The following is a 27,428-nucleotide window of genomic DNA, read 5'->3' on the forward strand; positions in this document are numbered from 1 at the left end:
CGTGACGCTCGTCCAATGAAATTCGTACACAACCCTTCGTTAGCGTGTTTAAAGGCTAGCTGCGTTCTCCTTGTGTTTGTTGCTCCTAGCTGGCACAGACTCAATATTTAATTCCCTTTAAATGTATTTTTTTTATTTATTAGCAATTTAAAATGTTATTATATCATTTACTTCTTGTTGTACTATTTAATTAGAATTCAGTATATTATCCCTTCAAATTCGTATCATTTCTTAGAAATAAATTGCAAGATCTTCTGGGTTAAATTTATTTTGGGTAACATTTGAGCGCCATCAAACGGTTAAAAATAATAATATTCAACAGGTTTTAAAGTTGCGGGAAAGTTTTCTGTTCGATAACGACTTTCACTATCTTTAAAAATTAAACTCTTAGAGAATTTATTAAAGAAAATTATTCATAAAATTTGGTGGTAGTTTAAGTTTGTTTCTAAATATCTGTACTAGTTTTAACAGATAAAGCATATGGTTATTGGTTAAAGCATATAATTTCATTAGCATCATAGGTTAAGTTATCAAACTTACTTTTTTATATTCTCAACCATTGTGAAACTTAATTTACGACGATTCGGACATTAGTAATGTACTCTGATAGTTATGTAAAAAGAACTCGGACTAAGAAATTGGAAATATCGAAATTAGACTAGAAGTTCAAAACACGTTTTTAACCTAGGCTTAGTGAAGTAGCCCCTAATGTCCGTAGGTAACCTTTCCTGTATAACTCATTAATGACCACGGTCAACTTTGATAGCGGAAGCGCCTGGTCTAAGTTGGCCATAGCATGACGTATTTCCTGGAAATTTTTCACAAGTTCGTGAAGACCAAAACAATTTATGCTAGTGCCTAAAACACTTGACTATTTTCAAAATTCCAACGAGAATCTCTCCCGGCGATCATGAAAACTTTTTCTCTTTTGACCCGAATTCATTCTTGATCATACTTATCTTGTAATGTTACTTATGTGATAAATTGGACGATAAAAATTCTTATTTTTTCATTTACGACGTCCGATTATCTTGGTCGCTCATGGCTCTAGAATGCAAAACATTAAATTATGCTCAAATTTTTACGTTCATTTTAATGTCCAATCTCGGTTATTTGTGAAATCAGTGTAAAACTGTCGCTTTTTCTCAAGGCGAAAACTTTACCCTGCCACGCTGACTTTAACCTAAATACCGAGTTAAGTCGATTCCAATCTTATTTCTTAAGTGTACATTACGTCGAATGAAAGCAAAAATCACGTAACTTTTTGTAGGGTATTTAGAGAAATATTTATATAAATATTAGGAAGAGCACAGGATATTTAAGGAACGTGCGTTATATCAAGAATTAATTAATTTAAACTTAGTTAGATTGATTGATCTAACTTAATTTAGTCATCTTCCTAACAGATTTTGGTGGGGGCCTATGTAAGGAAAGCCTGTACCGAAGAAAAATCCATTGATTTCATCAGTGGCGGGGGCCCATAGGCCAGTGTCTACTAGGCCTAGTCCTTAATCCGGCACTGCTTCCAAAGTAGGATTAAATACATTATTGGTTTTCGCCACTAATATCAGAACTATAAAAATCATGGTTAATACCCAAGGCACCACCTGAAACCCAAGCTATCTAGCAAATGTTTAATGCCTTTTAATTCAGGTGCCCGGGTTTAAGGGGTTTTCCCCCGGGCTCTTCAGTTTCCCCTTCCATAAAAACTTGTTGAGGTTAACGGGAATAGTCAGTGGCGTAACTAGGAACTCCGGCCCCCCCCCCCCCCCCGCGTAAAACCACTCGGGGCCCTTTTAAATAGCACCGATTTTAATCATAAACGTTTGGGGGCCCCTAGTTATATTTACGCCACTGGGAATAGTTAGTGTAGGGAGCTGTTGGCTCGATCGCGTGGCATGCAGGGCTTACCACCACCCTCCTACGCATTGTAACCCGGCCACCTGAATTAATGGTTTTAAAAGTCGCTTGATGACTTAGGCCTAATGCAGTGCCTAGGGTATTAGCCTATATAGCTGATTATTATTATTATTATTATTATTAAATTGCGTAATAGGGTGGTGCCACGCGAGCCAACAGCTCCCACACTTACTAAAAACTCTTTTTTGTTGTGTACTGCCTTCTAGGTGCTGACCGCACTGTTGTTGTGCACTCTAAATAAAGCTTTCATTTCATTTCATTTCATTTCATTACCGTTAACCTCAACAAGTGTTAACTCTTTAAAGCAAAAACGGCGAAATTCGCGTTACGTGGTTTTGGCTTTCGGGAGAGAAGCTTTTCTGGAAAGACCTATTTTAAAGCCCATAAAACACGTTTTTACGTTCGTCCAAAAAAGGAATGCGGATTTTGATTCTCGAAAAATTTCGTGTCGAATAATTTTTTTTCTATATTTTTTTATCCTGCCTATCTGTACGCGATGGAAAGTCTTTCTCGAACCAGGATCACTTGACGTCGTTGGACGAGGCTGAGAGCGCCTAGTTAGCCCTTGTCAGCGCTGAACGCTGACCTTCGCGTCCGCGTATAGGCAATCTTTAGCGGGACGCTGCCAAAAAAATTACCCGGGAGTCCGGAATCACGAAACGACCTGTCATTTCTAATAAAATTCTTCCGTTTGGCCACGGTCCCCCCCCTCTCCGCTCGCCGTTTTATAGCTAGAAACGAAAATTTCTATCATTTAATGGAATTAAATTGACAGACACGAAGACTAATGGTGTAAGGTGGTCGTTTGCGCCTTTTAAGACTTATTATTGAGGAAAACAAGTTGTACGGGGTTCAATAATAGTTGCAGGATTTGATCAGGGACCCTACCGACACAATTTTACGTCGTTATACTTAAAAAAAAAATTGTACACCAGATTTCCAATTTCCGATATTTCTTAAATATTTCCAGATCTCCATAAATATAAAAAATATTTAAGTTTATTTATCTAGATTTCCAATATTTCTTTCTCGAGATTTCCAATATTTTTTTCGATTTCTCGAGACTTCTAATATTTCTTTGAATTTCTCTAGATTTCTAATATTTTTTTTTGGATTTCTCTAGATTTCTAATATTTCTTTGGATTTCTCTAGATTTCTATTATTTCTTTGGATTTCTCTAGATTTCTAATATTTCTCGTGTATTTCTAAATTTCTAATATTTCTCGTGTATTTCTAAATTTCTAATATTTCTCGTGTATTTCTAAATTTAGTCATTTGAATAGCCCATTTTAAAAGTTTTCCCATTCCGGGTCACCTTCATACATTTACACGTGTAAGAACCACATTGGAAGCAAAAATATACGGTCAGTTTTCCAAGACTTTATCACGCTATTTACTTTTAGATACGCGCAAAAACATTAGGTTTTTGTGTAAGAACTGTGTTTACATCGTTAATAGCCGGCAAAATTGTACAACAAACGCTCCTATTTGGCGATAGTTTATAGGCTTAATGAACGGCTCTAAATCTTCGCGTCGCGAGCCCTGATGAATCCGGAGAGAAAACAGAATGGCGGTACCATAAGTGTATAATTCGTTACATAAGTGTGACACTTCCTATTCTTCACATGCGATAACCAACGCTGGATTTTCGCAAACAGGTTCACATTTTAGCAATACATTAATTGGAATCCTTTTCTTCAATGTTTATATTTAGCATAAGTGTATAATATTGTAACATAAGTGTGACACTTCCTATTCTTCACATGCGAAAAATTTTACTGTCACACGTAGCCTTTGACATGGCCTCGCTAGGGGGAGATTTTCGTCTTGTGATGACGGCACTCCATTACTAGCTGTCAGTAAAATAATCCCCAAAGTGACAAACTTATGGAAAAATATTATAGACTTATGGTTTTGGTCATACTTTTTGGAAAAGTAAATAAAATATTTATGTGTAAATCGGAACCTCTAAAATATTTCGATTTGTACAAAATATGAGTTCGTATAAAACTTGTTTTGGATAAGATCAAAGTGTAGTATTTTTTTGCATCAACTGTGAAACATATCGCTTCGCGTCTGCCATTTAAAACGATACATACACGCTCAACCAAATTAGTAGTAGTAGGGGGAGATTTTCTTCTGGTGTGGACGTCACTCCGTTACTAGCTCTCACTACCCGAGGTGGTTATCTCCGATTTGGTTCAAACTCGGTTGGTAAGTAGACCTTGATGTAACTTGAAAATCCCTAAAAGGGTAGACAAGAATGGGCTTTTGTTTTGCCATGGGAACCAAAAATGTTTTTAACAACTTATAAACTGATTACTCGTATTTATATTTACTCATATTTACCAAAATTGACGTATATTGGTCCAAATGTACCAGATTTAACCATGATCTGAGTTATGTATCTAATTGATGAACCTTTTTTAATTTTTTGAAAAATATTGTTAGGGGGGACCCTTAAAATCTTCGATTTTCCCTTGTTAATTTTCATAGAGAAAATCAGTTTTTAAGTTGCGAAAAACATTTTTGGTTGCCATGGCAAAACGAAAGCCCATTCTTGTCCACCCTTTTAGGGATTTTCAAGTTACATGAAGGTCTACTTACCACCCGAGTTTGAACCAAATCGGAGATAACCACCTCGGGTAGTCTCCTTGTCAGTAAAATAATCCCCAAAGTGACAAACTTATGGAATAATATTATAGACTTAGGGTATAGGCAGTAGGTCCGCCCCGGGGCTACCAGTGATGAGGAGATATTTTGTGTACCTCTTTCATGTTTAGGAAGCTCTTTTCATTTCAGAAACTATAAATTAATCTAAAATGTCGCGTCCTTAGGCTGTTTATATAGATAATAGCTGAAGCCTACGGAAGGGAATATTCCAAGACCCTAATGTCATCAAAATAATTACTTAAAAAAATCCACTGAAACCAAGAAATGATGATTAGCGAGATAAATCACAAAATTTCTTTGTAAACAACATTCAGTTAAAGGCTTCAAAAGTCGCTTGATGACTTAGGCCTAAGGTGGTGCCTTGGGTATTAGCATAGCTGATTATTAATATTATTAATATTATTATTATTATTATGTCTTCTTAGCGCTTTAAAGGGTTTTCTTGATAATCAGTTTGAATAATTTTTATTTTTAAATGTTTCGCCGAAGTTTAGACCATTCTATAAAAACTTCTTATTTACTTTTGAGTATAGAGAGGCAGAAGGTGTGTCCCGATTTTTCACGAAACAGGGAGGCTCAATAATGGATTATCTGGCAAACCTGCCAACCTAGTTGTCTGGATAAATAGTGGATTTTTTTTATCAAAATCCTATTCGTTTAACGGTTATAGTTTTATTCAAAACCATTATAAATAGTTAACTAACTACAGTACCGCCTAGAACAAAGTTCACTAAGCGAGCGCTCGCTTATAGCGAAGCGGGGGTCTGGCAGCAGCCCTAGCTCATGTTTCCCCCCCATAAGCGCCGCTTTAAGCGAGCGCTCGCTTAGTGAACTTTGTTCTAGGCGGTACTGTATATCTCATTGATTTGGAAAATAGTTCAGTTGTGGACGTACTATATTTTGAAATATACTATTTTGACGTAGGCTACCTTAGCTGTATTTTGAAAATCGACTTTATGGGTGACGCTTCCAAATTAACAATCAAATGGGAATCATCGTAGGCAGAATTTTTAAAACTAAACAATAAATAAGTTTGCAAGTCCTAATGAAGTAGCGCTATGTTGTCTTTGTGAAAGTGTTTGGCCTGTTTAGCTAATAGAGTCCGTGGTTTAGCTAGGAATTTATAGAAAGGCTTATTGTTAGCTTCTGCAATTCATTCTTTATTCCGCATCTGCTCCTGGCTTTGCCATTTCATAATGTTCTGACTGTTACTGTTCTGAACTGACTCATTCGAAGTTGCTTAGTTTTTGCTTTCTTCGATTTAACTTTCGAAATGACGAAACGGGAGCCAACAAAATAACACGCGTGTGTTAAAAGTTTGGGTGGGAATACTCTCGCTTCGAAATTGGCCGGGACCACTTGCGGCGCGAGTAAACTGCGCAAAAAACTCAAGAGAAACTGGAAAAATAATAACAAACTCAGCTAAACTCCAGGGCTATGAATACTTCCACCTCCGACCCTTATTATACTGTATAGATTCCATGCCATTTTCCATCGATGACCTTTAACGTTTTGTAAAAAGTTGGGTGGCGGAATGGTTAGCACTTTCGCCTCGCAATAAAAATTGTTTTAAACAAGGAAAACACAATTATTTCCTCGAAAAAAAAACATTTTCCTACTTCTATACGTTTTGAAATAGGATTTTACATTTTCTTAGTTTGGTTTAAAGCAATACAAAGTATTATAATTAGTATGTTTTAAAAACAGTTAAAGGCAATAAAAATTATTACAATTACTTTGGTTTAAAAACCGTTTAAGGCAATAAAAATTATACTGTTTTTAAATCAAATCAATTATAATATTTTCATTGCCTTAAACTATTCTGAAATTATAATACTTTTTATTGCGTTAAACTGTTTTAAATCAGACTAATTATAATAATTTTTATTGCCTTATACTGTTTTAAATCAAATTAATTATAAAAAGGTAATAAAAATTTATATAATTAGTTTGATTTAAAAAGAGTTTAAATCCATAAATATTGTTTTAAATAAGGAAACATAATTTTGTCCAACCCCGCGTGTAAGCCAATTACTCTAAAGCCCAGTTCACATTATACAATTAATTGGGCCACTTAAATGTATCCAACTAATTGTAAGCAAGAAAATTGTATAGTGTGAACAGAAAAAGTGGGGACAATTGTTACAATTTGTCTGTTCACACCATACAATTTTCTTGTTTGCAATTAGTTGGATACATTTATGTGGACCAATTAATTGTATAATGTGAACTGGGCTTAACTCATCTTTACACAGCAGAGCTAATTTCATGAATCCTCCACCCGGAATGAAATTATCAGAGCGTAGGATAAAAAACATGATTCCGAAAGAGAGAGAGAGAGACAGAGAGAGAGAGAGAGAGAGAGGGGAAATGTGGAAGAGGAGAGAAAAAAACTTTAAAAAAATATATATAAAAAAAAAGTTCCCCACCGCGCTGTCTGGGAAGGATAGAAGATGAGTTGAGCTATCGTAATACGCTTCAAACTTTTACCAAAGCCCATAATAAAGAGGGGAACTGTTTGTTTCTGTAGAGGCAAGTCTCTTCAAATCCGAACCCCCCCCCCCCCCTCTCCATTTGGTTGTCCCCGTCCTCTTGCAGGTGCGATTCGCAAAGGCAGTTCTTTGATTTTATTTCATTTTTTAGTTCGGCGTATCATAGATGGCGCCAGAATTATACTCTGATAATAAGATTAATTTCGTGAAATTCGTTTGAGTTGACGGCGTTGACGCCATTGCTAAAGGTAGAGTGGCCATTAGATATCTATTTTCTAGGGTATGGGGGAAAGTATGTAGAGGTTTTTCGCTTCGCATCGTCGCTGTCTGTTCTTGGAATTTGCAGCCTTCGGTTCTAGTGGAGCTTGAGGTTAAACTAAAAAGCGTCATTTTAAAATTATATAATTAAAATACGAATTAAATAAATATGAATTAATGTTAATTAAATTAATGTTATGAATTTAATTAATGATCAATTTAAATTATGAATTAAATTAATGTTCAATTTAAATTATGAATTAAATTAATGTTAAATTAAAATTACGAATTAAATTCGTATTAAGTTAAAATTACGAATCAAATTCGTAGTTAATTAAAATAACGAATTAAATTCGTATTAAATTAAAATTACGAATTAAATTCGTATGAAATTAAAATTAATAAATATAAATTAATGAAATTAAAATTTATAAATAGAAATTAATGAAATTAAAATTTAAAAATAGAAATTAGTTCAATTAAAATTTATAAATAGAAATTAGTTAAATTAAAATTTAGAAATAGAAATTAATTAAATTAAAATTTAAAAATAGAAATTAGTTAAATTAAAATTTAGAAATAGAAATTAATTAAATTAAAATTTAAAAATAGAAATTAATTAAATTAAAATTTAAAAATAGAAATTAATTAATTAAAATTTATAAATAGAAATTAATTAATTAAAATTTATAAATAGAAATTAATTAATTAAAATTTATAAATAGAAATTAATAAAATAAAAATTTATAAATAAAAATTAAATTAATATTAAAATCTTTCACTGTTTTTCCCCTCTATGGACATCCGGTTTGTAGTTGGAGACTTTAGCACCGGACTGTATTTTGCGTATGGGCCACTTGTTTTATTTTATTTCGGAGGGTCTTTTTCCCGCGTGTTGGCATTTCGCTAACGAGCGGCGAGATGTTTATTTTGGCAAATAAGGTGGCAAGGCGCGATGCCAACCAGCGAGCGACGCTTGCCTATGTAGCAAACAGACAAATTATCGGCCTTTGCAAAAATATATATTTTTAAAAGTCGTTTTCCAACTCGTTGCGAAAACATCGACGGAGAAAGACACAACTCGACACTTTGCAGCTGTTATTATTATTATTCCTGGACTTTTATTTTTGACATTTTACGTAACTGGTGTCGCGTACGTGTGCGCTGATGTCTAACCCCAACCGAAGCTTCTCGCGCCAATGACATCACGTCTCTTCCGTGTCTTTCATTATAATTTCTTTATATCAAGAACCTATTTAGGGTACTGAGAACTCTCGAGTTTTACCTTCCAAGCTCGCTACCTGAGCGCCAAGATTAAGCAAATCAAAAACCCCATTTTGAGAAAAAAACAGTTTTAGTATGATATCTATATAATTGCAATAATAATCTAATAATTGAAATAAAAATCTAATAATTGAAATAATAATCTAATAATTGAAATAAAAATCTAATAATAGAGTGTTGTCGTCTGATATGATTTTCAAAACTTGTAACGTCACAGCTGTAGTGATAATAGTGGCCGCCATGACAGTTACCGTTTTTTATCAATAGGCAAATTACAATGGTGACGTCGCAGGGTTTCAGACCGTTCAGACGACAACACTCTATTGAAATAAAAATCTAATAATTGAAATAATAATCTAATAATTGAAATAATAATCTAATAATTGAAATAATAATCTAATAATTGAAATAATAATATAATAATTGAAATAAAAATCTAATAATTGAAATAATAATCTAATAATTGAAATAATAATCTAATAATTGAAATAATAATCTAATAATTGAAATAATAATCTAATAATTGAAATAATAATCTAATAATTGAAATAATAATCTAATAATTGAAATAATAATCTAATAATTGAAATAATAATCTAATAATTGAAATAAAAATCTAATAATTGAAATAATAATATAATAATTGAAATAATAATCTAATAATTGAAATAATAATCTAATAATTGAAATAATAATCTAATAATTGAAATAATAATCTAATAATTGAAATAAAAATCTAATAATTGAAATAAAAATCTAATAATTGAAATAATCTAATAATTGAAATAATAATCTAATAATTGAAATAATAATCTAATAATTGAAATAATAATCTAATAATTGAAATAATAATCTAATAATTGAAATAATAATCTAATAAATGAAATAATAATCTAATAATTGAAATAATAATCTAATAATTGAAATAATAATCTAATAATTGAAATATAGTAAAAAGGGGGTTAAATGCGCTTTGTAAAATTAAGTAATGGGTCAGCGTAATGTGAAAATAGTCGATGTCTCTTAGGAATGTCATGATGAGGGCAAGGGTGACGACACAAGTCTTATACTATAAGTATAATGACGTCACGAAAATACTCTATATAGCATGAAACTCTTCGAAGTTATTGGGTGTATTTAGGGGTTCAACATCCCCCAAAAAGATAGGTGTTAAACGTAACATTGATTATAAGTCTCAAAATTAATTGTCCCAATATATTCTTACATTGTCTTTATTTAAAAAATGTCTTCATTTTTATATAAAAAATAATATTAATTTTGTAATATTTAATTTCATATTTTAATCCTATTATTTTCCTTCTAATTCTGGTTACTTTGCAGGAAGAGAGGTTCGATGTCGGAACGAAGGGGAACTGATTCAAGTTCCCAAAATTTCGGAGAATCCGTGCATAACGTGCAAATGTCAGGTAAATTAAACCTCTTTTTGAATCATTAAACATGTACCTTTATAGTAGACTCGAGGTAAGTTCCAATGGGCCATACCACAAATTTTACTTATTATAAATTGTTTTTGAAAAATTTACGAACTTACTATAATCATAAGTAACGTAACAGAAAGTATGACTTAAAAATACATCGGTTCATGATAGTCTGCTCGTGGCGGCGGAAGGAAAATATTTGGTGGGGTACAAATATAAATATCCAGAGCGGAAAATGATGTATTTGTATGGCATTTTTGCTAATGATATTAACGACAATAGAGCAGTGTTTAGCAAATAGCTGGTCTAATTCACTATTTATTTAAATCACTTTCGAAATTGATATAATTCTATGAATATATTATTATGTATAATATAATTATTATTTCTGAGGGTTTTGGAAAATTGTAAACCAAAATGTGATTTATGATTTTTTTTTGGAAAGACAATTACAAATACACTGATTGCGAGCGTGCCGGAAATTTAGGATGGTACAATGTACCCCTGTACCCCCCTATTCCACCGCCACTGATAGGAACTACAGCTAATACTTTGTCGAGAATCAGGAAGCGAACTCTGTAATTTATTTTTATAATTTCTGAACAGTTCGGAGTATGGATTTCCTAGTAATCTTCAAGTATAATATCATGGAAGTGGTCGACCTCGGATAGGGCACACCCTAATTGAGTTCCATTTCGCCCCCCGCCCTCGCTTTCAACCCTTTTTTCCACTTTGAAAAAATGATTGTCCAACATTATAAATCTATTCAGAAACTAAAGATTTTAAATTACTTTATATACTAAATTTGTACAACTAATTGGGAATTTAATAACCAGTATGTACAGATCAAGTTAGTATACCTTTTGGAGGTTCAACACGCAATTGGTTTTCTAATAGGTTCGCAGTTTCTTTAGGTATCCAATTATTTTGAAACTTATCCTATGAAATTGATTTATTTCTTGGCGTCACTGACGCGAGCTTTGAATCCTTTGTCGTCTGCTTAGTATACAGGGTGCTTCAAAGGGTGATGCAAAAATTTTAAGGAGTGGTAGGGGGTGAGTTGAGAAGTATGCCGGTTCTTTCCCCATTTTCCTACGATGAGTTAAAAGAGCGCCAGAGAGTTTCAAAGTGTGGCCTACTAGCCCCTGGAAGTAGGCTGCAACCAACGCAAAACCAAGCAGCCTTTAAATATGTTTAAGTTTACTTTTTACGCTGGTTACTCGATTTGTTTACAAAGTCCTTTTTTATCTAACATACGAACCCAAACCTTAATGTTCGCATTTCCCTGCTGCTTGGTTTTGCGCTTGTTGCAGCCTACTTCCAGGGGCTAGTAGGACACACTTTGAAGCTCTCTCGCGCTCTTTTCACTCATCGTATGGAAAATGGGATACTTCTCAACTTACCCCCTGCAACTTCTTCAAATTTTTGCCTAACCTTGTGAAACTCCCTGTATAATATTGCTATGATTGAAATAGCAGCTAAACCTTTGATTTTTCTAAAAGACACAATTTTTATGAGGTAAACTTAATTTTTAAACGTCATACCAAGAATGTATTTATTTATACTCAGTGGGAATGAATATGTCGAGATTATTTTTGGCGTTTCTCCAATTCCACCCGTTGGGGCCCCCGGTATGCTCCTCCGCTTTAATAAAATCAAATAATACTACCATCTCATTGGTTCTTAAAAATTACGTTTTTCGACGCGATTAACGCTGCTGCGAGGAGGCAAAAAATAAGGCCGCCTCCTTCCCCCCCCCCCTTAGCGTGACGGGGTTAGGGCCTCAACGTATCCGTCGATAGTCTCGACATATTCATTCTCCCTGAGTATAAATAAATACATTCTTGGTCATACAGTAAACGCAGAAGAAAATTAAAAATCCGAATAATCCCATTGGATGACGACCCCAAAACGTTATTCCACCTGTGGACGATTATTGTACTATCACTACCCAAAATAAACGCATTATTTGAATTTGATTGCAAAGTGTGAACAGCATAAGGTGATAAATTAGTTGGTATATCGGACGTGAACAACTAATTTGGCACCAATGAAATTGCGTAGTCTGAACGTTGCTTCAGTCTTTAAATCGCTATTTTTAAATGTATGTATATTTTTTAACACTTTTACGGGGCGCCAATTTGATTCTCTTCCTGTTGTAGTGGGAAGCGTCGAATAAAAAAGAGACAGGCGTCAAGTCGACCAGAATTATCGCGATAATTTTATTTTAAAAGCGGAACCAGAAGGTAGGATTTCTTAGCATTCTTGCCAGAAAACGGCAGATTTCCGACCAAATTGACGCACCCAAAGTACATCGCCTCCTCTTTGCTTTTTATTTCGAAGCTATTAAAATTTATTATCCGCGAGGAAGAAATTTAAACTTTGTAGGTGGCGCTGTAGGGTGTTGTAATTTTTTGTATTTTATTTTAGGGCGTAATATGTAAAAAGGATATGCAGATTTGAGTTCATTTTAAATGGTAGAATGATTCCTTCGTCAGGTTTTATTATCGTGCCTTTGACCTATTTTGGGAGTGTTAAATTTAGTCGTCTGGTAACACTGCTGGTCTGTTTTTGAGCTACGTATTTATTTATTCCATTGTTTGTGGTTTTGCTAAATTAATGTTAACTTTTCTCCAAATTTTGTTTTAGGTAAATTTATAAATATGCAAATTCATTTTCTCTTTCCAAACCCGCTGTATGTATTTACTTACGGGCAGTGGCGTAGCCAGGGGGGGGGGCACAGATTTAGATAACTAGTTTTCAAAACCAGCGTGAGAAATCTAATCTGTTGAATCACAATCTAATCTTTAGAATCACAATCTAATCGACTTAATCGTGGTTAAATTGTCTTAATCGTGATTAAATTGACTTAATCGTGATTAAATTGACTTAATCGTTATTAAATTGTCTTAATCGTGATTAAATCGACTTAATCGTGATTAATTTGATTTTATCGTGATTAAATCGACTTAATCGTGATTAATTTGATTTTATCGTGATTAAATCGACTTAATCGTGATTAATTTGATTTTATCGTGATTAAATCGACTTAATCGTGATTAATTTGATTTTATCGTGATTAAATCGACTTAATCGTGATTAATTTGATTTTATCGTGATTAAATCGACTTAATCGTGATTAATTTGATTTTATCGTGTTTAAATCAATTTAATAACGTTATAGTTTTTGGAATATATTTATTTTTAATCGCAATTTAATTGGCGTAATCATGATTTAATCGGATTTAATCGATCAAGGGTGCAAACTTAATCATCGAAGTGAACTGCCCATCGCCCCTGGCTACTACTTCTAGACCTTACCTTCACTTTAATTCCGGTGGTTTCTTTTAGCTTGTTCCGGGTTTTCGGAGGAGGGTAAGAGGAGTAATTTGATTCCGATTCTGTGGTGGCGAATAGTTTGAGTCGGAGTAAAAACGTTATTCCAAAATGGCTTCCTGTGGCCTTTTTACTAGATAAATTCTGGCTAGCAAACGACAAAATCCGATTTCCTCCTTTACACCTCCTTTCCAGAAGGAGTAACAAGAGTAGCACTGGGTGAAAACTCGGAAAAACTCCTTCTGCGTAGAGTTTGCAAGTTCTCTCCCCACTGGTTTAAGGGGTTTTCCCCCGAGATCTTCGGTTTCCCCTTCCATAAAAACTTGTTGAGTTAGTGTAGGGAGCTGTTGGCTCGAACGCGTGGCATGCAGGGCTTGTCACCACCCTCCTACGCATTATAACCCGGCCACCTGAATTAAAGGCTTCAAAAGTCGCTTGATGACTTAGGCCTAAGGTGGTGCCTTGGGTATTAGCCTAGCCCTAATACTCCGAAACAGGCGAATAAAACGTTTTAGGGTAAAGAGAGTACACCTTTTGTCCGAGAACAGGCGAATAAAACGTTTTAGGGTAAAGAGAGTACACTTTTAGTCCGAGAACAGGCGAATAAAACGTTTTAGGGTAAAGAGAGTACACCTTTTGTCCGAGAACAGGCGAATAAAACGTTTTAGGGTAAAGAGAGTACACTTTTAGTCCGAGAACAGGTGAATAAAACGTTTTAGGGTAAAGAGAGTACACTTTTAGTCCGAGAACAGGCGAATAAAACGTTTTAGGGTAAAGAGAGTACACTTTTAGTCCGAGAACAGGTGAATAAAACGTTTTAGGGTAAAGAGAGTACACTTTTTGTCCGAGAACAGGCGCAAAGAAACCATCTAAAGTAACATTTTCGAAATGATGAAGTAAGGAAAAACCCTATTTAGAATCGCTAATCAGTGATTTTCTATAATCGCTGTTATTTAAATGTTCGCGCCATTTTAGTTTCGTGTTCTTAACCCTTAGTCGTCCTGGGGCGTTTTCCGAAACCATCCCTTTTTCCCCATTTTCTATTTCAAAAATTAAACGAGGACGAAAAAGAAATATTTAAAAAAACAAAATTGCGTAATGAAAAAACTAGTTATTTTATATCGTCTCATTCCGCGAACGGGCGACCTTCGCAAAAATCCGAAGCGCGACCTTGCGAGCTGGCTTTGAGAACACGTCTCGGATGGCGCTGGAAGATGACCACTTCTTCTCAAGGTATAGCCCACTCCATCATCGAGCTCCAGCGTAGAACCTTCATTTGAAACGAGCCTTTCCGTAACAGACCGAGTCGCAAATTGCCGACGGGGAAACAAACATTTAGAGGAGTGAGATTCGATTTTAACTGTTTTAGCTATACTAGATGGCGCCAATTTAGATATTTTTTGGCGGGAAGGCAATTTATACTTAGCTATTTATTACTCTTAGAATTATTTTGGGACTTGTTTGATGCGGAGTTGCCAGATGTACGATCCGAATCGTATTTGTACGATAATTGAACCCGCGGTACGATATATACAGGTGGTTAGCACTTTCGCCTCGCAACAAGAGGGTTCGATGCCAGCTTGTGGCACTGGATGAAAACGTGGAACAACTCCTTCCGCGTAGAATTTGCAAGTTCTCTCTTCACTGGTTTAAGGGGATTTTCCCCGAACTCTTCGGTTTACCCTTTCCATAAAACCTTGTTGTGGTTAAAGGTAATAGTTAGTGTTCACTCGCGTGGCATGAAGGGCTTGCCACCACCCTCTTACGCATTGTAACCCGGCCACCTGAATTAATGGCTTTAAAAGTCGCTCGATGAGTTAGGCCTAAGGTGGTGCCTAGGGTAATAGCCTAGCTGATTATATACGATCCGAAGGCTGGATCGAACGGCAAAAATACGATCTTACGAGAAAGTACGATCCAAAGTACGATCAGGGCCGTAGCTATAGAAAATGGCGCCAGGGGCTAGCTGCAATTTTGGCGCCCCCTAATATAATAATATGGACCAAATTTGGCGCCCCTATACCCAATCGCGCGCACGGCGCCCGGGGCTACCACCCCGGCCGCCCAGCCCTAGCTACGGTCCTGAGTACGATCCGTGTAAAAACTGTTTTCTTTAGAGCGGAAATCTTTAAATATCTTCAAATATTGCATCTTTAGCAAAGGTTATCTCCCAGATTCCAGACTCGCACTTCCAAACACGCTCTTGTGGTTTGGTGGGGGTGTGATAATTGTCGCCACGAATTGGAAATATTCACAAAATATTATCTCACGTGTTTTTTCGTACATAAAAGTGAGCCCAATAAAAGCAGATCAGCGAGTCCCCAAGGAGTAATAGCACTGAGAGCGTAGAATGGAAAGCTAGGTTTCATTTAGTCCTTGTCTCTTGGTTTTGAAGCGGTGCCGAAAATAAGACCACATTTTAGGCGGTAAAAGTTATATAAAAGTTAAAAAAAGATAAAATTTTACCATTATATCATACAAAATTTATCATTTACTTCGACCAGGACGAACACGTGTGCAAAGGCTTGTCTCTTCCGTGAAAGCATGGTGAAAGTGAAACGCAAAATCTATTTTACAAGCAAAAAAAAATAGTATAAACGAAAGATAAACGCGGGAATCAACTTTTTGATGGTTTAAATTTGTGATGCTGGCGCCATCCGATTCTGTTAAGACGTCGAGTATTTAAAAATCAGCCTTTAATGGTGTCGAAAATATTAAATTAGTACAGATTCATTTGACACATACAGTTCGAATTTCAGCGTTAGGTCCTCCTATCAACATTTTTCATAATTAAAATTTGTACTGCTGGCGCCATCTGGTAAGACGCCGAGTATTTAAAATTTTGTCCGAATTTCCGCTAGGTCTTCCCCTTCCGCAATACCAATCAAATTTTCGCATTTTCAAGCCCGATTTCCGAAATTTATTCTGCGTCCCTTTAATATTCTTCGTAGTTTTTAGGTAATTTAAAATTTCAGCTGTTGGCGCCATCTGGTAATGCATTGGGTATTTAAAAATTAATCCGGTAATGGCGTCACGCCTGTGAAAGCATCTTCCTTCCTTGTCATATGTATAGCGCTCTACGCTATTGCATTCTTTCCTTCTTAACACTATATTTTTTTAATATACGTTTTTAATCTATACCCGGCTCGGGTTTTAAAAATTTTTAGTCTGGGTGTGGTAAATTAGTGGGGTGAAATTCCGAAAATTCCTGCGCGGTCCTACTCTTTGGATTTCTCCCCCCTCCCTCAGTGCCTAACTTTTCTAAACCACGAAGACCCTTTTTGTCGGTTTTTCGTTTTCATATAATCGCCCATTAACGTAAATGAGACGAAACTATTACAATGGACTTAGCCGTTAACATTGTCTGGAACCGCGCGTTAAATCGGAGGTTCACATCCGTAGAAAGTTTGAATATACGAAGCTTGGACACGCAAGCGACTCTTTATAGGGAGGTATAGGATTTAAAGTGGTGCCGAGAAATAAGGAAACCATTGCGTCTATAAAGTTAATGAAGAATCTAGATAACTTCGATTCAAGTTGGCTTTTACGAAGGGAGGAACATAAAATGAATGAAAGTTATTCCAAAAAGTTACGAGGAAATGGTTTGTAATTCAGTCCTTGAACAAACAAATATTAAAATTAAGAATAGAGATCTAGCTTTGACACCTAAAAATTTTGTACACGTCGTTACTGATTTTCGAAAAAGATGCTGCGAATTCCAGTAATTTATCACATTTGTTCTATTTATTTTTCATATTGGTTCCCTGATTTCGAGTGATTTCTTACTTTTGTTTTGTGATAACAAGTGATTTATCACATTTGTTCTGTGATTTCGAGTGATTTCTTACTTTTGTTCTGTAATTTCGAGTGATTTCTTACTTTTGTTCTGTGATTTCGAGTTATTTCTTACTTTTGTTATGTGATTTCGAGTGATTTCTTACTTTTGTTCTGTAATTTCGAGTGATTTCTTACTTTTGTTATGTGATTTCGAGTGATTTCTTACTTTTGTTCTGTAATTTCGAGTGATTTCTTACTTTTGTTCTGTGATTTCGAGTTATTTCTTTCTTTTGTTATGTGATTTCGAGTTATTTCTTACTTGTGTTCTGTAATTTCGAGTGATTTCTTACTTTTGTTCTGTGATTTCGAGTTATTTCTTACTTTTGTTATGTGATTTCGAGTTATTTCAATTTTTGTTCTGTGATTTCGAGTGATTTCTTACTTTTGTTCTGTAATTTATTATTTATGTTCTGTGATTTATCACAATTATTCTGTGATTTTATCGCAATTTTTTGTGATTTATCGCAATTTTTCTGTGATTCCAAGTGATTTCTCACATTTGTTCTGTGATTGAGAGTGATTTATCGCAATTATTGTGTTCCTATTTCCTTAAGTGACTTAGTATCATTTAAACTTCAGTAATTTCCCGTACCAGTTTCCAGAATTTGATTGGGTGGGATCTGCTATCACGAGAACGGCCACTTAAAATTCGGGTCGAATTTCTCAAATGAGACTGTGGCCCTTTAAGTGAGTCAAAGTGACGACCCCCTCTAGCCGCAATTTTGGCAAAAAATAAGTCATTAGAGAGTCAAGAATAGTCTCCTTTGTTTGATACCAAATTAAATAACTTTTTTCCAGCAGAGCTATCTATTGGCGCTCGCGAAGGGAGCTTAAAGGAGCGGAAATCATTATGAATGGTACAACACTACCTTTGGGTATCTAATATCGAGACGCCACCATTCGGGGACAGTTTGTACCAGTGGGTTAGCGTTGTGAAACCTTGGACGAATAATTACTGGACCCGAAACCAAATTGCGCGCTTGGTGCTTTTACGGCAGCGCCGCTTGTAGCGCCGTAGTGTCGAGTATTGAAAAGATTTCTATCCAAATACGAAACACGTGCCCAATATTAGCGGACGACGTTAGGCCTAGCGCTCTTAGCTCGAAACTGTCGTCAAAGCTTACACTTTTATTTCCATTTTGACTGGGCATTTTTAAATTTATAATCTATTTAAACTTTCACACAAACTATACATGCAAAAACCTTAAAGGGAACTTCCTATTTAAATTAATTAAATCATTACCCTTTCATTTTTAATCCAATACAATTATTACTGAATAATCTAAAGCCTATTAAAATTCCAAAAGCCTAGCTTCTATTAAAAACAGCAAAGCGGACGACGGAATGCGGGTCATCTGACATCTTTACGCACGCGATTTGTATTTGGATAGAACTATTTCGCGATTCTCTCGGTAGGAGCGCTGACGAACGATGCAAATTGGGGAACCGGGGATTTTGCTAAAGTTTCGAGTCCAGTAATTATTCGTCCAAGGTGAAACTTATTTCCCGTTTCGTGTCTACCTTATTTGAAATATTTTTTCGGGCTTTCTTTTCACCGGGGGTCGCGTGGGATTTTCCAAAGCAGCCAAAGATCTCGGTTGATCCCCGCTGGAAGAAGTGACAGCCTTCACCTCTCTTTCTACCACCCAGAATGCATTGGAAGACTGCGTCCGCTCTATATCCTCTGTTGGGATGATGTCTCGTTGTAATTCTCCGCCCACTCCGAGAGGTCTCGCCCCTTTGGCGGCGGAAGGGCGTATTCTCACTACTACTGATTCGCAGCCGCCGATGCCAAACTCTCTCTCGAGTCGCTCTCCATTGTATCGTAATTGACGCGTTCTGGCTTCCCTCTCTCTTAAAAGCGACTTATTTACGCCGATGTAATTGACCCGGGCTTGTCCGCGGGTCAGCGTAATATTGACCTCTATTCCGAAGAGTCGTAATTATAGCCCTCTTATTAGGGACTACGCGAAAACAAGTCTATTTGATTCTTTTTCTTCTTAACAGCGCCAGATGATGCAGGACTCGCGTTCTTTCTTGGGTAATTAGGCTTAACAGTATCCGGCTTCCCTTACGAATTGCAGTCTTTTAAGGACAACATTCTGGCGAATCTGTGGTCAACACGACTCGCAAACCAGAGTGGCTCGTTTCTAAAAATTGTTGGCCACATAAACGCTTATTTGGTGGCCAATTTTTGAAGAGATAATATTTTTATGACCAAGGCTTAGTTCGCAATATTTAAATATAATAGTTTTATCTACCCGTTCTTTATATTCAATGGAACAAAATCAACGTATTTATATTGTTGACTTTTATTAAAGGCCCACTATGACGATTCAATTTTGCAATTTTCCCCACGCGAGCTCCAGCAAAGGGCTGGGGAAAAGCAATATTTTGAAACACCTTTGTGGCCCTCTAGCGCAAATCGACATATTTAGGAGTCAAAACCACGTGGCTTTAAATCAAGGTTTAAAACAAGTGATTTTTTTTAACTCTAAATTATTTTCAATTATTTGTACATTTTCGTACCCAAACTCTACGAAACTAAAACAAAAACTTCTTCTTGTCCAAAAGATTTGTACATAATCGAAACTAAAACGTCGTTTCTGGCGAGACATTTGTAATATTGAAAACCGTGTAAGTGTAATCCCGTTTAAGTATAGTCCCAGAAAATAAAAAAGTAAATTTTACAATCTGTGCATATAATTTCGGTACTTTAATTTGTTTAACTCTGGTTAAATTTTAGTTAATTAAGAACAATATGTACTGTTTCAAAGAATTAATACAAGCGAAAAATCAGTTTAAAAGTAATATATACCAGTGTTTAAAAAAAAACTGTTAGATATTTTTTTCAACCCTTGTCAAATCAGATTGGATAATGCTACAAAATAATACTAATAATGAATTTATTTAATTATACTTTTGGGCATCATTGTAGAAATAGGCGCTTAAATAAACCCCTCTCTGAAAGTTTTGCCCCCCTGTTAAAAAATGCTGCCAGATCTATGCGTAGAAAATTCTCAGCTTTGGCAGTCTAACGAGAAACCATAGACAAATCAGTCGCAGTAGCACAAAGTCTATAATCGGCTATCAATGATCTTTTATTTAAAGGGCTATTTTCTGGCATTATCTCCAAAAATGGTATTTCGTGATAAATCGGCTTTGTAATTCTTATGAAAAATAACAATTTAGGTAACTGAAAAATAGTTAGTTAGTTTAGTCCACAATCTAAACATAACAACGACTATCGCCAAAATAGACCATTCTATAAAATACTACTTATGTGGTTATTTACTTTTGTGTATTGAGAGGCTGAAGGTTTGGCCCGATTTATCTTGAACCAGGGAGGCTCAAAAAAGGATTCTCTGGCAAACCTACCAACCTAGTTGTCTAGATAAATAGTGGATTGTGATCAAATTCGTACTCATTTTACGGTTATAGTTTTATAAAAACCATTATTAATAGTTAACTAACTAAATCTCATTAATTTTGTAAATAGTTCCGTTATGGTCTTACTATATCTTAACGTAGGCTACCTTAGCTATATTTTGAAAATCGACTTTATGGGTAACGCTACAGAATAACCAATCAAATAGGAATAAACATAAGCAGAATTAATAAAAAGGTAAAGCTATGTTGTCCTTTTTAAAGTGTTTGGCCTGTTTAGCTAGGAATTTATAGAAAGGTCTATTAAGTAAATCTCAGGATAATTTGACATAATGCGTTTTGTACGTTTATATTTGGCTAAAACTCTTGGCAGAAACGCATTATGTGGTATAATGAGTAACGGCCATTGTGAATTTGTGACTGTTACCCTGGGAATGCGGCTGAAGAAATTAGAGCAGACGAAATTATACGAAATGAAGACTCTTATTGGTTAATAACGACATAATACGTTTCTGCAAATTTCCGACGGTCATTAATGCGTTTCTGAGGAGTATTTTCGAAACTATTCGATTTTAATGCGTTTTCGCATTTTCACATCTCGGAAACTAGACCAGATAGAAGAAAACGAACTTGGAATTTAGAATCAGCGCCCTAAAATTACTATGAGGAGCATTCAAACTCAAAAAGTCAAAAATGGTCGATAATGCGTTTCTGAAGACGTTAGTTTTAGAGAACCGATGCTATACCGAGCTGATTTGATTTGGTTCTTGATAATACTTCAAGGAATAGCTCTTTATATAAATTGACTGTGAAATCATGGCTATAGCAGGGATTCTAGATTTCCAAATGAAATACGAAATTATAACAGTTTAGCCAAAATGTATCCTCTATGGAGAAACCAGGTCAATGTGTTAGTTATGATAAAACCAGGATCTTTTTACGGAGAGGTCAGCGCACTGGCCTATCTCTGCCGTTTATCGAATGGCAAGCGTCGTCTGCTCCCTTTGTCTCGTCAAGCTATCTGACGACCGCTAGAGGAACTGGTTTCATTTTTGAACATTGCGCCATATCAATGAAACGCGTGTTTGTGGCTCGTAGTAGAGAGCTGCATTGAAAGCAGGAACGTTACCATTCCCGACCATTCCCATTGTAACAATAACCATTCCCATCCCCGAAATTCCCATTCCCGATTCAAAGTATCATGACCCGAGGGAAATTTTATTCCAGACCATTACCCGAATCCACGACCAGAGGGAAAATCCATTCCCGACCATTCCCTAAACTCCCATTCCCGATTCAGAGTATCATGACCCGAGAAAAATTTAATTCCAGACCATTACCCGAACTCACGACCAGAGGGGAAATCCATTCCCGACCATTCCCGAACTCGCGATCAGAGGGAAAATCCATTCCCGACCATTCCCGAACTCGCGATCAGAGGGAAAATCTATTCCCGACCATTCCCGAACTCGCGACCAGAGGGGAAATCCATTCCCGACCATTCCCTAAACTCCCATTCCCGATTCAAAGTATCGCGACCCGAGAGAAATTTAATTCCAGACCATTCCCGAACTCGCGATCAGAGTGGAAATCCATTCCCGACCATTCCCGAACTCAAAATTACCGTTTACATCCATTCCTTTATAGAAAATAAGAGATAAATATGATCTCCGCCTGTTACCATCGTTATCGTGGTAAATGGTTAATTGTCCGAATAAAGGATAATAGTCGAAGTTAATTAAAAAATGTCCAATATCAGTAAAAACTAAATAGCAAATTATTATTTCAAAATAGTTTCCTCCTAGCTACATCGACAGCCTTGTTGATTCCATATTCTTTCTTAAGAGTACAATTGCTACTGAAGATAAAATGAATGAAATAGAAAGGAGAGGGAGGGGCGTCAAGGTCGGCACAGCGGTATCTCTCTTTTGATGGCGGTCGGGGAAAAGTGAACGCTGGAATACAGGGGTTAGCTTTGTATTTCTTGGCTCTGTATTGTCGGCGCTGGCCAGGCCTCCAAGGAGCGCCTATTATAACTCTTTTTCCGCGATATCAAATAACCCACTTGAAAGAAATCTATTGTCGCGTCGATTACAGTCAAACGCCGCTAAGGGCTGCGGCCCTCGCCACGGGTCAACCGCGGGTCAACCGCTCACCGACGGAATCGGGAATACGCCACTGAATTTCACTCGCTGCCTAAGTAAAATAATAACTATAAGGATGACAATTAGCGAAAATTTTACTCCAACTGATATTTAGAGCTACCGCGCAATCAACTTGTAGCAAAAGTAACATAAGACCCAAAAGTGTGTCAGAACGGTGTAGTAGTTAATGAGAGTTTGTCGCAAAGTAAAAAAGGGAAATGAAGGGGGGTCGGAAAATGCGTCATCAAAATCGAGTTACTCCAGCGCCGCCGAGTGAGGCGTTTTAGAACGTAGGTCTACGGGCGGGTAAATCGAAGAGAGGAAATCGCGCCAAACTATAGACTAAATATAAAGTTGCTAGTACTATTCCAACTACTAGATTATGTAGTCTATAGTGTGACTGGGTCTCACTAGAAAATTTAATAGGCGCGAAGGTACAGCTGACACACTTTTAGGTCTTATGCTACTTTTGCTTGTAGTTAATAATCAGCTAGGCTAATACCCAAGGCACCACCTTAGGCCGAGGTCATCGAGCGACTTTTAAATTCTTTAATTCAGGTGGCCGGGTTACAATGCGTAGGAGGGTGCTGGCAAGCCCTTCATGCCACGCGAGTGAACACTAACTATCACCTTTAACCACAACAAGGTTTTATGGAAAGGGTAAACCGAAGAGTTCGGGGAAAATCCCCTTAAACCAGTGAAGAGAGAACTTGCAAATTCTACGCGGAAGGAGTTGTTCCACGTTTTCAGCCAGTGCCAAAAGCTGGCATCGAACCCGGCTCCTCTTGCTGCGAGGCGAAAGTGCTAACCACACCGCCACCCTACTGAAAAGGAGATTACCCGAGGTATACTCACCGATTTTGTTTAATCCCGGGAGTTAAGTCGACTTGCATGTAACTTAAACACTCTTAAGGGGAAATGTTGCTATGGCAACCGAAATAGAACATTAACATGGGAAAATCGAATTAAATGAAATATTTAAAATTTTCGAAGATTTTTTTTTCATAAAACAAATGTGTTTAAATTGGAGTATATATAATTAAATTGGTTAAGTTTATGTAAAATGGGTAAATTTGGGTAAATGCAAGTTAATTTGGAAAAATTCGCGAAGTTTTCCAAATTAATTTGCATTTACCCAATTTAATTATATAACCCAAATTTAACCACCTTTTGATTTTTTTTATAAAAAAATAATCTTTGAAAATTTTAAATATTTCATAGGATCTTCGATTGTCCCATGTTAATTTACTTAAATAAATGTTGTGTTTTCGTTGTCAAAAAGTTTTAGGTTGCCATTCGGTGATAAAATTAGAATTGAAACAATAGGAAGTGTCATACTTATCGTTATTACTTTACTTGTGCTTGGTGCGATATAGATTTTTTTCTAAACTACGTAAACACTTTATAGTAAGCATAAATAACATAACTATCCATCAGTAAAGAACCTAGGCGTAGTATGAGGATTCCATGTTTCAAAAAATAAAAAGGTTAACAAAATTAATTGCTTTTGGTCGATATTTCAAAATAACGGTCAGCTTAGGAAATAAATCCGCAAAATAAATGATTACTACCAACATAATCGGTTTGAGTCTATTTGATCGAACGAAATTTGATCGAAAGCTACTGTAGGGTAAAACTACTAGTTTTTGGGAGTAAATCGAAAAGGCAACGGTGCATACGCGCCTACGGCGCGCGTACATCAACCTAACCTAACCTAACCTAACCTGGCCCTATTTATATATATCAAAAACAACGGGCCGTTATCGTCGATGTCATAAAAAATTCCATCATATAGTGTATAAAGTAAAAATCTCTTCATCTTTGTGGCTTAATACAGTTAAAGCAATTAATTATTATTCCTTCTGCACTTCATATTGACATTCGGTAAAATAAAAACATACCAACCGGTACTATAAATACTTTTGAATTCGATCAAATAGTATTCGATCATTTGAAGGTTCGATCTTATGAAACAAATGACAAATGGGATTCGATCAAATGGAATTTCGATCAATTGCAACGTATAATGATCGACTGTCGATCACATATTTTTCGATCAAATAGATCAACACCACATAATCTAAGTGGATATTTTACGCCTAGGCGCACTAGGTGCCCGCTTAGGGCCCCTGATTTTTTAGCAGAGTAATTTTGACCATTCGACGGAGTGTGGTCCAAAATGTAACATTGCAAAACGCTTGGAGGATAAAGTCTTTCTGGAGTGGAAAAGTTCCGTATTCGAGCTCGGGACGTTCAATTTTATTTTGGTCGGACGCCGTTAAGTGCTGCCATCACTGAGACAAATTTAGAACTAGAGAACCTTTTTTTCGTGTTTTTCAAAGTTAGATTACAGCAGGGGAGATTAGCAGAATCTCAGTCTTTCTTCGTGATGGGATAAATTCATAGTAAATTTATTATTTTAATTCGGGAAATTTTAAAATGGAAGATGAAATATTTTTTAAGTCTATTTACGATTAACACACTGTTACACCTGCATTTCTATAAAAAGGAAAGATGTTACATTTTCAGTGAACAATTACCGAGACCTTTTTTCCTGGAAATAAAAAAAAGTGTTTTAATTCCATGATTAGCCTAATATTGTTCGCAAATTTAAATTTTTCGGCATTTTCGGCTCATTTTGTCGACTTCTAAAGAAAAACTAAACGCCTAGTCTTGAATAAAAACACTGAAAAAGTTTTATGTTTTATTTTTTTATTTTTCCGATTTGCGAAAAATTTTACAGATAATTTTCCGCATTAAACTTTCCTGGAAATTACCCGATGTATAAACATAAGTGGATAATAAACATAAGTATGACACTTCCTATTCACCCAATGCAAATTTAGTCTGTTTTGCCAATGACCACGTAAACCATTACGTACCGACGGACAGACAACTCTCCGCGAACTGCTCCTAGTATTTGGAGGATGCCTGGAAAATAACCGACGGACCACCGGCAGCCTTTTAAAATTGAAATGCTTTCAAAAGTGTAAATAACGCTTACTTTTGGAAAATAATTATGAATTATTAAATTGGAAGATAAAAATAACTATTTTTAACACTGGCTCCATTTCAGAAGTTAGTTGTTTTCGAAGTCCAAACCTAAACGCGTGTTCGCTCGTATTTCTCGCTATCAAACTAACCAACTATTTTGCCAACGGAATGAGTAGGAAGGGACGATTTAGTCCCATTTCACCCAAATCTATTTATCCCAAAAAGATATAAAAACGACATCATACGATTCTTCGAACTTCTAACCCATTTCATGTTAACCAAAACACCAACTGCGATAAACCTACTACTTTCACATCTTAATATATGAAACTTAAAAGAACTTGTTTTTTTTTTAAAGATTAAACATGCAATACAAATGTATTCAAATTTAATTTAATTTTTAATCTATTTTAACTAGTTTTTTTTAAAGATTAAACATAGAATAGAAATGTATTCAAATTTAATTTAATGTTTATCTCTTTTTTGCCTTGTTTTTTTAAAGATTAAACATACAATACAAATGTATTCAAATTTAATTTAATGCCATAAATAAATAACTTTATGAATTTTGGGTGAAGTGGGAATTGGGAGAAGTGACTTTGGGTCAAACGGTACCACTCTTATCTTTTGGGTAAAGTGGGAATTGGGAGAAATGGGTTTGGGTCAAATGGGAACATACCGAAGGGACGAGTTTCGCAATCACTCCCCGGCAGACTATCGTTAACCGATTTCGTTCTGCGATATACTTATTTTATTATCCACTCATGGTATAAACAAGAACATGCTATTTCATTTTTAACCCTTGCAAAAGAGAAACTCTTTTATATTATCTACGTTAAAATACGTGATAAAAAATGGATTAATTAACAATAATTAGACGAGGGCTAAAAAAAAGGCCGTTTTATGAATAACGGTTGGTAGCTTGATACATTGAAATCAATTGATGGGGCACTCGAGCCGCGAAACGAGGAAAGAATGAAGAAGAGAATGGAATTGCGGGCCACCCACGTAGTGCTTTCGTTTCTCGCCAGAGGGAGTTCCGAAGGGGAGCAGCCACGACTTTCATTTCTTCAGTTTGTTTGTTAATGAAATTTGTAAAATAGGTATGGAATAATTTGGTCGTGTGTCAGGGCCTGGGCGGGAACTTCTCGCCGCCCACGTCCGCGCGCTCTACTTTTACACATCTCGCTCTCCTCGCCAAAGACATTGTGCGTCTTGGAATTCCGAGCGGAGGCGCTGATTAATCAAAATGCCTCTCGACGCCACCAGCCACTTGGACACTCTTTTTTTATCCGCTGTGATTCATTTGTTATTTATTATCATTTATTTTATTTTTATTGGCCTATTTTCACACATTTTGGAGTCTGATCATTTTACCAAATTTCAACCTTGATAACTGTAAGCAGGGTGACCACAGTTCCTATATTTCCTATTTTTTCCTATAATTTCATTAAATTTCCTATAATATCCTTTATTTTAACTCAAAAGTCTGAAGAAATTAAAATAAATGATATTTTACCGTTAGAAGTCTTTAAACCGTCCTAGTTTTTAAAGATGATTATTTCCAACATTATTCGGCGACTGTTTTCGATTATTTCTATCAGTTATTAACTTTTTTTTATGTTACGAAACTAGTAGTGTCGTTTTTATTTTATGTTTATTCT

At 35.7% G+C, this 27,428-nt stretch overlaps 1 protein-coding gene across 1 annotated transcript in view; it reads left to right on the plus strand.

Moving 5' to 3' along the window:
• LOC149923431 (BMP-binding endothelial regulator protein-like) overlaps nt 1-27,428 on the plus strand; it is a 94,957-nt gene that overhangs the window by 31,950 nt on the left and 35,579 nt on the right. The window contains exon 2 of the mRNA XM_090160282.1: nt 9,969-10,054. Coding sequence (XP_090016408.1) covers nt 9,969-10,054 — 86 coding nt within the window. The remainder of the gene's footprint in view (nt 1-9,968; nt 10,055-27,428) is intronic.

This window comes from Leiobunum rupestre, chromosome 10, assembly GCF_980474605.1.
Source record: "Leiobunum rupestre chromosome 10, qqLeiRupe1.1.hap1, whole genome shotgun sequence".
In the NCBI taxonomy this organism is placed as follows: Eukaryota; Metazoa; Arthropoda; class Arachnida; order Opiliones; family Sclerosomatidae; genus Leiobunum; species Leiobunum rupestre.